The sequence below is a fragment of the Myxine glutinosa genome, chromosome 8, assembly GCF_964187855.1.
Source record: "Myxine glutinosa chromosome 8, kmMyxGlut1.1, whole genome shotgun sequence".
Classification (NCBI taxonomy): domain Eukaryota; kingdom Metazoa; phylum Chordata; class Myxini; order Myxiniformes; family Myxinidae; genus Myxine; species Myxine glutinosa.
Window position 1 is genome coordinate 151,551,169 of NC_136268.1, and position 16,571 is coordinate 151,567,739.

Here is a 16,571-nt window from a genome sequence, read left to right on the forward strand (position 1 = left end):
ACTAGCCAACATCGCGGACTTATGCCGTTAATCGAGAAGGCACGGGGCCTTTGGGGGTGCACGGTGACCCCATGACACGGTGACATTGAGCGTTGCGCCCGACTCCCTCGTCTCCTGAGCTAGCCACGTGGGCACCGGCCCGCCAGATCGCCCTTGACTCTGGGCTTGTTGCTTCTAGGACAGGTTTTCCTGGCTCGCCTCCACACATTTCGAGACTGCGAGACGCCTCGCCCGGCCGCTGCCTGATTGCGTTCCCTCTGACCCAGACTGTGAAGGTCGCTCGACTTCGGTGCGCGATGCGCGGCTGTTATCTCACACTTCACGACGGGGGGGGGGGGGGGGGGATGGATGAGTGAGGGGGTGAGATGATGGTCCATCCATCCGGGCCATCCTCTTGGATGTCGATCAATCCATCCGGGCCATCCTCTTGGCTGTCGATCCATCCATCCAGGCCATCCTCTTGGATGTCGATCTATCCATCCGGGCCATCCTGGATGTCGATCCATCCATCCGGGCCATCCTCTTGGATGTCGATCCATCCATCCGGGCCATTCTCTTGGATGTCGATCCATCCGGGACGTTTTCCATTTCTCGATCTCGACGTTTTCTCTCCGGGACAATCCCTCCGGGACGGTAGCCGGTATAGCCGATCTTCTCCGATCCTCTGCGCGCTGTGCTGCAGGTCGGGAGATTCTGCGCGCTTCGCTGGGAAGGCGCTTTTCGGTCGTTTTGTGCGTCGTCGTAACTGCCATGCCGGTCGTTCGGGCAGCCTACAGAGGGCACTCGTGGCAAACGTTTTGCTTGAAACTATTTGCCGGAGCTTGTAATTCGTACGCGCTGCCGTCAGAGAGCGCTCGAGTCTCGTGATTTCAAAACAGGGGGACTCTGGGGTATCGCGTAACTCTCGTTATGGCTCTCGTCGGTTCTCTCCCTCGGCAATTCCATGACATGGATCTAATGTGGATCGACCATGTACCCTTGGGAGCCAAGGCAGGTACAGACTTACTGTAATGGACTTACTGTAATGGCCTCCTGTCATGTAATCTTACTTACTGTTACAACTCCTAGGCCAGTACAGACTTACTGTAATTGACTTACACTGTCATGGCCTCCTGTCATGTAATCTTACTTACTGTTACAGCTTACTGTAAAGAGGCTTACTGATTTACACATCTTCCACATCGACACATCTTCCTGTAATGTGTTGCCTTGCGACGAATAGACATGGCTTACTGGTTTACACATCTTCCACATCGACACATCTGCCTGAAATGCGTTGCATTGCGACGAATGGACATTCGCTCTTCGACAAGGTACACCTTATGTAATGAGTTGCATATCGCAAAGGTACACCTTATCCAGCACATAGGCCTGTGAGACTAGACTATTGTGACCCACAGGCTCATCGTCTGCCAGTATCGGACATGTTTGCTAACCAGGCTATGAGTGCGCCTAGAGAACATCTGCCGTCCCTCCCTTCGCCTGATACACCCCTGCCTGAAGCGGTGAGGGCACTGAGGTGCCCCTCCGACACCAGCCTCCAGCGGCTACTCCGACGCAGGGGACTCCGGATTTGGGGACGACGTACCCGGTAGTTTCCGGACCTGTGCTGGCAGGGTAATTCGCCACACTGACCTCTACGGATGGACCGACTGACCTGTACTACTGATAATGGATTTGTTTCGTATAGCGCTTTCCAGGAAGCCCTAAAGACGCTTTGACAGTGTGCGAAACATAACACAATGGCGCAAAGACAAGAATCAATAGGGATATTTCTTTGACACCCTAATAATGATATAATGACTTCCTCTACCTATTAATGCTGACGCGCGCTCGCTTCCTGCCTAGTGGCAGCATAGTTCTAACGGCGGGGAGAATGTGGTGAAAATGTAAGTTGAACCCAGGTGTGACGCTCACTTAAACCACTGGGCGGTGTCTATAAGACCTCGGGACGTCCGCGACTCGAGGCCACTCCTGCGACTTTATACAATGACATGTAGAATTGAATGGTACGTACCCACTTATATTCTAGGCTTGCTTGCATTGACTGATATATCCAATCTTTCTCATATGATGCCTTGATCCTGACATATATGTTGCATGGTGTATTTTACAGGATGATGTTACGATCTAATTGAAATTAAACCTATCTATGGGACGAGTTGTGGATTTGGTTGATTTTGGTTGATACAAACAACATTTATGCGGGGCCTCGAAGGCCCCAGGCCTGCATTCCTGTCGCATTTTCAGGTTATAAGTGAAGAATGAAGATTTTCCCACGAGCCTGAATGAAATTTTTTTTATATTTATGTCACTGAATTTTGTGTAACAACATGGAAGTCGGTGAAAATGAGGCTCATTCCAAAAAAAATTTGTACAACATAGTTTTTGCAACAAAAAAAACCTTGTGGGCCTCCGAGGCCCAATCACTGCATCCAAGGGTTAAAGCAGTATGTTAGTTTCATTGATTTCTTACCTGTGATCAGACTGGAGATAATGAGTGGCAAAATAAGCATCTTCAGCAGGCGCATCAAAATGTCACCAGGAAAGGAGATCACCATGATTGTGTCCGGATGAAATGGGGCAAAAATCCGCAGAATTCCACCCAAAATAGCACCCAAGACAATCCCTAATCAGAACAAAAATACAAAGTGCATGTTCACCAATGAAAGTGTATTGAGGATCGATCACATTGGGACATTTTTCTGACAATGATGCTTTTTATTTGGGTCTTTGCAAACTTAATCACACAACATCACAAATTCGATCACATGATTCAATTTCTCAACTCAATTCACTGGCTACCAGTACATCAACATATGGATTCTGAAAATCTGTTAATAAACGTAGAGATAAATTGGTTCCTGTCTATATATCTGACTGCATTATCCCTAAACCCCCGTAAGGACGCACCGGGAATTTTCTGGTTATCTGCACCAAGATGAAGACTTTTGGTCATCGATCATTTTCTTCATTTTTCCTCTGCTTTCAAAAGACTGCTTTTTAAAATCGACACTGCTTCGACAATCATATACTTTTTCAATCTAATTTAAAATATACATTTTAAGGTTACTCTTTCTTGAACTCCACCCTTTTTGTATCATTATGAATTTGACTCATTTTTTACTTTTATGTATTATGCATGTTTGTAAAACACTTTGAGATTCTATTGAAAATTAAAAGGATATACAGTATATATGCGTGTGTATATATACACAAAGAATTAAGTTAAGCACCCCTACACAACGAATTAAGGTAAGCACCCCCTAATATATATTCTTTGTGTATATGTATACATTGGCATATATTCTAAGGTATGTGAGATCAAATAATGATTGGTATGACATTAGCAATTATCCATTGATGAAATTGAGTGATCAAAGTGAAAAAAAGTGATTGGTTGAGTCAGTGATCCGATCACGTGGGTCCTACACACGTTATTGACGCAAAGATCGCTAGAGGTCTTCTCAGAACAATGACTGTACGTTAGAAAACATAAACGTCATCCACACTGTCTGTGATGGACCTATAGCTCCATACTTAAATTGAGGTGAAAATATGCCTAAAATTCCCAAAAAATTTCACCTTAAATTATTCAGAATAAAATATTGAAAACGGCATGATTGTTATGTTTTTATGTGACCATAATATCACTTCTCCAGAAAATATAGCAATATCATGGGTATATTACACTGTTTTGACGACAACAAACTTGTAATGTGCGAGGTTGTAAAAAAACGGGGGGGGTGCTTAACTTAATTCTTTGTGTATATATATATAAATACCAAATATACAAATTGACTCCTCCCATGGGTTGTTTGTGATTTCATGAATCTCCAATGATTTCATCAATTTGTTTATATAATCCTAGCCACCTGGGGTAATTCATTTGGTGAGAGCTGATTGTTTATTCCCTCCATTCACATGTGAGAGATGTGCCAGGGGGTGGGTCTTTGTTTTACATACATATGTGTGTGTGTATATATGTATATATCTATATATATAAAACACAGTTTGTGTGTGTGTGTGTGTGTGTGTGTGTGTGTGTGTGTGTGTGTGTGTGTGTGTGTGTGTGTGTGTGTAATGTTACCGATAGACTCCGAAACGGAGAGGCTCACGTGCTTGATATTTGGCATAAACATGGCCATTGAGCCTGGGGCGAACATGGCCGAGACAATATTTGACGAGATCCATATTTTTTTATTCATATTTACCTCAGCGCATTTCAGCGAAGTACCCGCTAATCTCAGCCAGTGCGAGCAGCTCGCTGATTCGCTCAGAGCGATCACGTGATGTTCCATCCCATCACACGTCACATGTTTGCACGTAATTCAGGGCGAAAAGCCATTGCGTTTTTTCACCTTTATGCGATCGTGTTTTGTGTCGATTTTGTGCGATATGAATTAAATTTTAATTCATATTTCGTGTTTACGAATTCGAATAAGAAGGATTTCCCCTTTCCCCTTTCCATTTCGAATACAAATCGAATACGAGCTTGAGTCGAGAGGCGAATGTACGGGTTGGGAATGTACGGGTCTCCCTTCCCCCGCCCGGCAATGCCGGTACTGGAGGGCGTGGGGTCACAGGATCGGTGAGTCTCCAAAATCCGCTTCGTGCTCTTGCGAAGATGTAGGACGATGTCGCGATTGTTGTGCTGCTCTCCGACCATGAGAACTGCAACGTCATTGTTGACTGGCCCTCCCCTTCCCCCTCCCCCGTCCATCCTCCCCCTCCCTTTCCCCCTCCGTCCTCCCCCTCCCTCCCCCCTCCCTTTTCCCCCTCCCCCCTCCCCCTCCCTTTCCCCCCCTCCCTTTTCCCCCTCCCCCTCCCCATCCCTTTTCCCCTCCCCCTTCCCCCCTTCCCCCCTTCCCCCTCCCCCCCCTCCTCCCCCTCCCCCTCCCACCCCCTCACCTTCCCATCCCTCACCCTCCCCCTCGACCTCCCCTCCCCCATCGCCCCTCCCCCTCCCCCTCCCACCCTCCCATCCCTCACCCTCCTCCTCGACCTCCCCTCCCCCCTCGCCCCTCCCCCTCCCCCCTCCCACCCTCCCATCCCTCACCCTCACCCTCCCCCCTCCTCACCTTCCCATCCCTCACCCACCCCCCTCCCCTCCCCCCTCCCCTCCCCCTCCCACCCTCCCATCCCTCACCCTCCCCCCCTCCCCCTCCCACCCCCTCACCTTCCCATCCCTCACCCACCCCCCTCCCTCACCCACCCCCCCTCCCCTCCCCCCTCCCCTCCCCCTCCCACCCTCCCATCCCTCACCCTCCCCCCTCCCCCTACCACCCCCCTCACCTTCCCATCCCTCACCCTCCCCCCTCCCCCTACCACCCTCCTCACCTTCCCATCCCTCACCCTCCCCCCTCCCCCTCCCACCCCCACCCTCCCATCCCTCACCCTCCCCCTGCCCCCCTCCCCTCCCTCACCCTCCCCATCCCCCCTCTTCTCCCCTCTCCCCCCCCCCTCCCCCTCTTCTCCACCTCTCCCCCTCCTCCTCCCCCTCTTCTCCCCTCCCCCCCTCTTCTCCCCTCCCCCCCGTTCCCCTCCCCTCCCCTCCCCCCTCCCATCCCTCACCCTCCCCCTCCAACTCGGCACGAACGAACTTAGCACAGGTAGATGAACTTGAGCGCAGGTGAGTCGTGTAGAAATGCCAACGCTTGCAGGTCAGCCGGATGGCGCAAAAGATTGGCAAAGAGGCGATGGTGGTCGACTAAACACAAAGGCCAAAACACGTGTCGTCTGGTGGAGCCAAAACAAGAGAGTCCAAAGCAGGGTGTCATCCACGTGGCGAAATCCCAAGCAAGAGAGAGCTGTTCCCTGTGCACTGCGAAATCCAAGCAAAGAGAAATGTTGTCCTGTGTGCTGCAAAATCCCCGGCAAAAAGAAGCGTGTCGTCCACGTGGCAAAATCCAAGGCAAGAGTTCAGAGCTAATGTCGTCCACGTGGCAAAATCCAAGGCAGGAGAGAACAGGAGGTCGTAGCGCAGCAAAAATCCAAAGCCAAGAGAATGATAATGCGCTCTGCGTGGGCTTTTACCAGACCCGCCCACGCCCTTCAAAATGTTCCAGAGCCTCCCATTGGCTGAGGCTTGTCGCATCATGGCGACGGGTTCCCGGCTCGCCATTGGTCACGTAGGCCGTGCTTTTGGCCACGCCTTCCTGCTCATTAAAAATGGCTTCCCTTAACCAACGAGGGTTTGAAATCCTGTCTGACTTCAACGCATATTGGTTTTCATTACTACACAATGGGAAAGGGCTAATCTTTACATTCAATAGAAAATAACTAACTACTGCAGGCTGCATGTTGTCGTGCAACGAATTATAGGAGGTTTGCCTTTATGGCACAACCGCAACAATATATATATATATCAAATTATCATTTAAAAATGCCTGGTATATAACCGAAAGGTTTTCAGAGTCATAAGTGTATGCAGGTCTCACTGCGTTGCCCTGATGAAGCCCCAACAAGGGCAAAACCAGGTCGGTAACTGTGAGTTTTTGTATGCACTTATGACAGTATCTGAACTATGATCTAAATTACGCACTGGCGGATGGCTCTTCCAGAGCTTGGCAGGCAAAGCGCACGTACGCTCATTCACAGCGTGTGCTCATAAGGCTGGATAACTTAAATTATAATTTGATTGGTTACTCCCAGCCGCATTCAGGTGACTCCATATAGTGAGTGGATACCAGAGATAATGTACCGTGTGGCAAGCGGTGCTTATCACTCCCATTAAGGTACAGCAAAGCTGGATGGGATACCTTAATGGTGGTTGACCACTCATGGTATGAAGTCGCATAATGACTGATGTATATATATATATATATATATATATATATATATACAGTCACGTGAAAAAGTAAGTACACCCCGTGTAAAGTTTTGACTTTTTCAACATATTTCAACATACAGCTATTTGATCTTCATTTCAACGATATTGACAGATAAAGGTGATATAATATAACAAATATCATGAAACATTTACATTTTGTAGTCCATTGTATAATTTAAATAAACACAAATGCAAATTTCGCATGTGGAAAAAGTAAGTACACCCTTGGCTCTAATAGGTGGAATTGCCCCCTTTGGCAGAAACAACCTCAAGTAGGCGTTTCTTATAACTGTCTACGAGTCTCCGACATCGACTGGGATAAATTTTTGCCCACTCCTCCATGCAGAATTCTTTCAGCTGTGCGATGTTTCAGGGGTTTCTTGCATGCACAGCTCGTTTCAAATCCCCCCACAACATCTCGATGGGATTTAGATCCGGGCTTTGACTTGGCCATTCCAGAACCCTCCATTTCTTTCTTTTCAGCCATTCCTTGGTGGATTTACTGGTATGTTTAGGGTCATTGTCATGTTGCAAGGTCCACCTTCGGTTGAGCTTCAACTTTCCGACAGATGGCCTCACGTTATCCTCAAGTACCCTCTGGTACAATGAAGAATTCATAGTGGCTTCCATGATGGTGAGCTGCCCAGGCCCTGATGCAGCAAAGCTGCCCCAAGCCATAATATTTCCACCACCATGCTTTACAGTTGGTATCAGGTTCTTGTGGTCAAATGCTGTCTTTGGTTTTCGCCAAACATGTCTTCTGGTACTGTGGCCAAATAGCTCTACCTTTGACTCATCTGTCCAGAGCACATTGTTCCAGAAGTGCTGGTCTTTGCCTAGGTGTTCATTGGCAAACTTTAGTCTTGCCCTCATGTTCTTTCTGGACAGCAAAGTTTTCCTCCTGGCACACCTCCCACGTAGATCAAATTTGTGCAGCCTCTTTCTAATGGTAGACCCGTGCACTTTGACATCAACAGTGGCAAGAGCTACCTGTAGGTCCCGTGATGACATTCTGGGGTTCTTAGAAACTTCTTTCAGAATCTTGCGGTCTGCTCTCGGGCTGACCTTGCTGGGGCGGCCTGGCCTGAACAAGTTGGCAGTTGTTTGGAATCTTCTCCACTTGTAGATGAGCTTCCGGACAGTCGAATGATTGATTTCAAATTGTTTGGAGATCATTTTAAATCCCTTCCCAGACTCATAGGCATCTATAACCTTCTTTCTGAAGGCCTCAGAGAGCTCTTTTGATCTAGGCATGGTGACGCCACACACTTCAACAACAAAGAGCAAACCAAACTAAATGTCTGAGGTTTAAATAAGACATGTTCCTCCAAGATCCTCTCTAACGATGTTCTAATCATTTGCACCTGAGCTGGTGCACCTGATTCTAATTTTAGGTATTTGAAGTAGTGATAAATGTAGGGGTGTACTTACTTTTTCCACATGCGAAATTTGCATTTATGTTTATTTAAATTATACAATGGACTACAAAATGTAAATGTTTCATGATATTTGTTATATTATATCACCTTTATCTATCAATATTGTTGAAATGAAGATCAAATAGCTGTATGTTGAAATACGTTGAAAAAGTCAAAACTTTACATGGGGTGTACTTACTTTTTCACATGACTATATATATATATATATATACATACATACATACATACATACATACATACATACATACATATATATATATATATGTATATATATATATATATATACATGTGTATATATATACATGTACATATATATACATAAATATATATATATCTATCTATAATTCCAGTAATCTCTGTGTGTATGTGTGTGTGTATGTGTGTGTGTCGTTTGTCTGTGACCGCTGTTTCTCGACAACCACGGGTCCGATATACTTGAAACTTGCCAGGTATATTGCTGGGGACCCGAGGATGTGCCTTTTCAAGGTTTCATATTAATCGGAGAAGTAGTTACCGAGCTATGGCGATTTATTTACCAAACTCCGCAAGCCGTTCGCTTTGGCTTTGCGAATGGACCAAACCATTTCATGTAAATAGAGGGGGGGGATTGTCACCGTACTCGCAAGCCGTTCGCTTTGGCTTTGCGAATGGACCAAACCATTTCATGTAAATAGAGGGGGGGGATTGTCACCGTACTCGCAAGCCGTTCGCTTTGGCTTTGCGAATGGACCAAACCATTTCATGTAAATAGAGGGGGGGGATATAATTTTAGATATATATATAGTACGGGCATGCCCTAGTCTATCTATAATTCCAGTAATCTCTGTGTGTGTGTCTGTGTGTTTGTTTGTTTGTCTGTGACCGCTGTTTCTCGACAACCACGGGTCCGATATACTTGAAACTTGCCAGGTATATTGCTGGGGACCTGAGGATGTGCCTTTTCAAGGTTTCATATTAATCGGAGAAGTAGTTACCGAGCTATGGCGATTTATTTACCCGTACTCGCAAGCCGTTCGCTTTGGCTTTGCGAATGGACCAAACCATTTCATGTAAATAGAGGGGGGGGTTCTACCGTACTCGCAAGCCGTTCGCTTTGGCTTTGCGAATGGACCAAACCATTTCATGTAAATAGAGGGGGGGGGGGGGTTCTGTGGTCGTTACTGCCACGTGGTTTCAAAGTTTTTTTTTGTTGTTGTTGTTTGCACGCATGTTTTTTTGCACCCACGTACGGGCACGCCCTAGTATATACAATTGCTGTACCGTATGCTATGTGGTATATATATAATTCCATTGTCTCTCTGTGTAGCTTTGTTCCTTATGTAGGGCAACATCTTTTAAGTTACAAATTCCAAAATTAGGGTGCAAATACAACTTTGTGTGGGGGGTGACATAGGTTATGTGGCCTTGGCCTCATGCTTTGGTGTGGAGTATAGCGTAAATTCTCTTTGTAAATGTGTTCCATGTTGTGCCACCTCATGGTGGTGGCAGGGGGTATTACAATCTCTCTTTTTACCTGGGCATTGCTGAGGTTAAAGCACTATTGGCACCAGTAAATTTGTCCTCCTCCTCCCATTCTCCCAAATCGGAGGGGCCTGTCAAAGCCCCCACCCCCCCAATTTAAGTATATATACAGGGTGAGTCAAAAGTAGTGCCCGATTTCTGTATATATATATATATATATATATATATATATATATATATATATATATATACATACATATATATATTTCTGTCAGTTGATTGTTTGTTTGACATTTGTATTACAGTGTACAAGAAGGTATAAATAAATGAATGACATGTTTATCTAACCATTTATTCGGGGGGAAATTATTACAGAAGTGTACCAAGCTGTTTTACTTGCAATTTTCAAAGTGCCCTCCCTCGTGATCGATGCACAATTGCAGCCGAGCAGGCACAGAGTGGCACACACGCTTGCAGAGTTCGATATCAATTTCCTCAAACTTTGCAGTGATTTGAGCCTTCAATTCCTGAATGGTACGAGGCTTTGCATGATAAACAAGGTCTTTCATGAGCCCCCAAAGAAAGAAATCTGGAGGTGTAAGGTCTGGGGAGCGTTATAAGGAGTCTTAAGTGTTATAAGGAGCGTTATAAGGAGCATTATAAAGAGTCTTAAGTGTTATAAGGAACGTTATAAGGAGCGTTATAAGGAGTCTTAAGTGTTATAAGGAACATTATAAGGAGCGTTATAAGTAAGCGTCTGGGGAGTGTAAGGTCTAAATGGTTAGATAAACATGACATTCATTTATTTCTACCTTCTTGTACACTGTAATACAATGTGTCAAACATACAATCAACTGACAGAAATATATATATATATAAATAGAATTCAGGCGCTACTTTTGACTCACCCTGTATATATATATATTTCTACTGTATATGTCTCCCCTCCCTCTCCCCTCCGTCTCCCCCCCCCCCCTCTTCCTTCCCAGTACCCATTCCCACCCCCACCCCCCCCCAAACGGAGGGGCCTGTCAAAGCCTGTCATCGTGTGTGAGACATTTCTAGCTGGAAGCGACATCAGGATGAACAGAGAGCAAAGGGGGAGGGGAGAGCAGGACGTGAGGATGTGGACATGGACAGAGCGGGGAAGGGGTTAAAGCACTCCATGCACAGGTAAATTAGACTTCCTTTCCTTCTCCTCAACCAAAATGGAAGGGCCTGTCAAAGTGGGAAAAATAATAACCAGAGGAAGCGGGGGACATCAAGTGAGGGAAATATTTCTTGCAGCAAGGGATGTGACTAATTGGTACGTCAGTGAAGCGACAGGTAGACTCTTCTAGTGTTAAATAAATTAAATAGAATAAAATTCTCCTGAATACTTGAAGGCCTACCTTATTGTTCTTTTATGCTTTCGTTATATTTTGCCTGTTTAATTCCAATACACCTTTATCACTGTGTTCATCTTCCACCTTATTTTCTTAGCCTCATCTGAAAGGGAGAGGTTACAGTGATCTGTCTGTGTGTCAGTAAGGACATGAGTGTGTGAGTCCGCACACAGATCTACTTTGATATAGTTGTATTTTTTGCTGAATTGTTAATGCTGTTTCGTTTTTTCTTTTTCTTGAGTGGAAATTTCTCTTTAGAAACATTGACATATCTTCCTAATTTATTCTAACATTGCTCAGAAGTAAAGAAGCAAATGAGGGTTTTGATCTGATGCAACAGAAAAGGTCATATAATCAACTACTGAAAAGTAACGAGAGATGTTATTTGCAAATAAACTCTGAAGGTAACATCAGCAATCATGTTGTAAGGCCTCTGCCGAACAATCACCCTGTCAACTGATGAGATAACGATTGCTGAGGGATAATTGGTGTGCAAACATTTAATGAAAAAGATAAGAGACAAGTACAGATACATTCAAAGTACACCGCCCCATGCCAAATAATTAAATATCCTACAGCGTGGCATTGCCGGGGCGCCTTCGGCGCCCGGCAATACCGCAGTGCAGCTCATAGAGGCTGCATTGGGAGGGAGAGGTGTACACTAATTGATTGATTAATTGTATAATTAAAATCAATAAAAGATTATCACAAAATATTTTCTTAATCAATTGGCTAATACCATAACAAAACCACTCGTGCTTCATCCGAAGATGTATCTTTTAGAAATGTAATCAAAAAAGTCATTAATAAAAAATTTAATAATTAATTGATTAATCAATAAGTAATTCATCGATTAATCAATAAATAATGAATCGATTAAATGATTAATCAATTAATCAAAAATATCCTTGATAGCCACATCACTTGGTCACTCATGTACAAATATTAGCTTCCCAGCTCAAAAGGTGCCTGAGATATTGGCCAAATGAGAAAGAAAACAAGTACACATACATTCAAAGTACACCGCCCCATGCCAAATAATTAAATATGCTGCAGCGCGGCATTGCCGGGGCGCCTCCGGCGCCCGGCAATACCGCAGTGCAGCTCATTGAGGCTGCATTGGGAGGGAGAGGTGTACACTAATTGATTGATTAATTGTATAATTAAAATCAATAAAAGATTATCACAAAATATTTTCATAATCAATTGGCTAATCGCATAACTAAACCAGTAGTGCTTCATCCGAAGATGTATCTTTTAGAAATTTAATTAAATAAGTCATTTATAAAAAATTAAATAATTAATTGATTACTCAATAAATAATTAATCGATTAATCAATAAATACTTAATAGATGAAATGATTAATCAATAAATCAAAAATATCCTTGATAGCCACATCACTTGGTCACTCATGTCCAAATATTAGCTTCCCAGCTCAAAAGGTGCCTGAGATATTGGCCAAATGAGAAAGAAAATAAATAAATGATTAATAATGAAAATAAATAAATAATAATCATAAAAAAATTAAATTATTAATCAATTTGGTCAGAGAACACATAAACTACCACTATTTCATCAGAATCTGTAACTTAAAAAAAAAAAAATTTTTTGTCATTAATCAAATAATTAAATAATTAATCGATTAATTGATTAATTAATAAATCAAAAATATCCTTTGCAGCCAAATCACCTGGTCATTGGCATGTCCAAATATCAGCTTCCTAACTCAAAAGGTGCCTGAGTTAATAATGGTCAGAAGATAAATGAAATTTAATTAATTAAATAAGTACTTAATTAAACGCTAATAATTAAATAACTCCTCAATTAATTGATTATTCAAAAAACAAAAAATACCGTATTTGACAAAGGACTTGCTCACTACTGTGCCGAAATTTCAGCTTCCTAGCTCAAAGGATGGCTGAGATATCGTCCGGACAACCAAGAAAGAAAACAAACAAACAAGAAAACAAACAAGAAACCAGAGTGAAAACTGAGTACTCTCTTTCAGCGTGCGTCACTGCCAAGCCCCCTTCGGTGCCCGGCAATGACGATTTGCAATGCCTGGAGGTGGCATAGAAAAGGAGCGGTGTACAACAAGTACACATACATTCAAAGTACACCGCCCCATGCCAAATAATTAAATATGCTGCAGCGCGGCATTGCCGGGGCGCCTCCGGCGCCCGGCAATACCGCAGTGCAGCTCATTGAGGCTGCATTGGGAGGGAGAGGTGTACACTAATTGATTGATTAATTGTATAATTAAAATCAATAAAAGATTATCACAAAATATTTTCATAATCAATTGGCTAATCGCATAACTAAACCAGTAGTGCTTCATCCGAAGATGTATCTTTTAGAAATTTAATTAAATAAGTCATTTATAAAAAATTAAATAATTAATTGATTACTCAATAAATAATTAATCGATTAATCAATAAATACTTAATAGATGAAATGATTAATCAATAAATCAAAAATATCCTTGATAGCCACATCACTTGGTCACTCATGTCCAAATATTAGCTTCCCAGCTCAAAAGGTGCCTGAGATATTGGCCAAATGAGAAAGAAAATAAATAAATGATTAATAATGAAAATAAATAAATAATAATCATAAAAAAATTAAATTATTAATCAATTTGGTCAGAGAACACATAAACTACCACTATTTCATCAGAATCTGTAACTTAAAAAAAAAAAATTTTTTTGTCATTAATCGAATAATTAAATAATTAATCGATTAATTGATTAATTAATAAATCAAAAATATCCTTTGCAGCCAAATCACCTGGTCATTGGCATGTCCAAATATCAGCTTCCTAACTCAAAAGGTGCCTGAGTTAATAATGGTCAGAAGATAAATGAAATTTAATTAATTAAATAAGTACTTAATTAAACGCTAATAATTAAATAACTCCTCAATTAATTGATTATTCAAAAAACAAAAAATACCGTATTTGACAAAGGACTTGCTCACTACTGTGCCGAAATTTCAGCTTCCTAGCTCAAAGGATGGCTGAGATATCGTCCGGACAACCAAGAAAGAAAACAAACAAGTACACATACATTCAAAGTACACCGCCCCATGCCAAATAATTAAATATGCTGCAGCGCGGCATTGCCGGGGCGCCTCCGGCGCCCGGCCATACCGCAGTGCAGCTCATTAAGGCTGCATTGGGAGGGAGAGGTGTACACTAATTGATTGATTAATTGTATAATTAAAATCAATAAAAGATTATCACAAAATATTTTCATAATCAATTGGCTAATCGCATAACTAAACCACTAGTGCTTCATCCGAAGATGTATCTTTTAGAAATTTAATTAAATAAGTCATTTATAAAAAATTAAATAATTAATTGATTACTCAATAAATAATTAATCGATTAATCAATAAATAATTAATAGATGAAATGATTAATCAATAAATCAAAAATATCCTTGATAGCCACATCACTTGGTCACTTATGTCCAAATATTAGCTTCCCAGCTCAAAAGGTGCCTGAGATATTGGCCAAATGAGAAAGAAAATAAATAAATGATTAATAATGAAAATAAATAAATAATAATCATAAAAAAATTAAATTATTAATCAATTTGGTCAGAGAACACATAAACTACCACTATTTCATCAGAATCTGTAACTTAAAAAAAAAAATTTTTTGGGTCATTAATCGAATAATTAAATAATTAATCGATTAATTGATTAATTAATAAATCAAAAATATCCTTTGCAGCCAAATCACCTGGTCATTGGCATGTCCAAATATCAGCTTCCTAACTCAAAAGGTGCCTGAGTTAATAATGGTCAGAAGAGAAATGAAATTTAATTAATTAAATAAGTACTTAATTAAACGCTAATAATTAAATAACTCCTCAATTAATTGATTATTCAAAAAACAAAAAATACCGTATTTGACAAAGGACTTGCTCACGACTGTGCCGAAATTTCAGCTTCCTAGCTCAAAGGATGGCTGAGATATCGTCCGGACAACCAAGAAAGAAAACAAACAAGAAAGAAAACAAACAAGTACACATACATTCAAAGTACACCGCCCCATGCCAAATAATTAAATATGCTGCAGCGCGGCATTGCCGGGGCGCCTCCGGCACCCGGCAATACCGCAGTGCAGCTCATTGAGGCTGCATTGGGAGGGAGAGGTGTACACTAATTGATTGATTAATTGTATAATTAAAATCAATAAAAGATTATCACAAAATATTTTCATAATCAATTGGCTAATCGCATAACTAAACCAGTAGTGCTTCATCCGAAGATGTATCTTTTAGAAATTTAATTAAATAAGTCATTTATAAAAAATTAAATAATTAATTGATTACTCAATAAATAATTAATCGATTAATCAATAAATACTTAATAGATGAAATGATTAATCAATAAATCAAAAATATCCTTGATAGCCACATCACTTGGTCACTCATGTCCAAATATTAGCTTCCCAGCTCAAAAGGTGCCTGAGATATTGGCCAAATGAGAAAGAAAATAAATAAATGATTAATAATGAAAATAAATAAATAATAATCATAAAAAAATTAAATTATTAACCAATTTGGTGAGAGAACACATAAACTACCACTATTTCATCAGAATCTGTAACTTAAAAAAAAAATTTTTTTGTCATTAATCGAATAATTAAATAATTAATCGATTAATTGATTAATTAATAAATCAAAAATATCCTTTGCAGCCAAATCACCTGGTCATTGGCATGTCCAAATATCAGCTTCCTAACTCAAAAGGTGCCTGAGTTAATAATGGTCAGAAGAGAAATGAAATTTAATTAATTAAATAAGTACTTAATTAAACGCTAATAATTAAATAACTCCTCAATTAATTGATTATTCAAAAAACAAAAAATACCGTATTTGACAAAGGACTTGCTCACTACTGTGCCGAAATTTCAGCTTCCTAGCTCAAAGGATGGCTGAGATATCGCCCGGACAAACAAACAAGAAAACAAACAAACAAGAAAGAAACCAGAGTGAAAACTGAGTACTCTCTTTCAGCGTGCGTCACTGCCGAGCCCCCTTCGGTGCCCGGCAATGACGATTTGCAATGCCTGGAGATGGCATAGGAAAGGAGCGGTGTACAACAAACAAGAAACCAGAGTGAAAACTGAGTACTCTCTTTCAGCGTGCGTCACTGCCGAGCCCCCTTTGGTGCCCGGCAATGACGATTTGCAATGCCTGGAGATGGCATAGGAAAGGAGCGGTGTACAACAAACAAGAAACCAGAGTGAAAACTGAGTACTCTCTTTCAGCGTGCGTCACTGCCGAACCCCCTTTGGTGCCCGGCAATGACGATTTGCAATGCCTGGAGATGGCATAGGAAAGGAGCGGTGTACAATAAATCAATGATTAATAATGAAAATAAATAAATAATAATCATTAAAAAATTAAATTATCAATCAATTCGCTCACAGAACACATAAA

General features: G+C 41.7%; 1 protein-coding gene across 1 annotated transcript in view; it reads right to left on the minus strand.

Annotated features, from left to right (window-relative positions):
- SLC1A2 (solute carrier family 1 member 2) overlaps nt 1-16,571 on the minus strand; it is a 192,731-nt gene that overhangs the window by 103,874 nt on the left and 72,286 nt on the right. Inside the window, 1 exon segment of the mRNA XM_068125411.2 lies at nt 2,477-2,629. Coding sequence (XP_067981512.2) covers nt 2,477-2,629 — 153 coding nt within the window.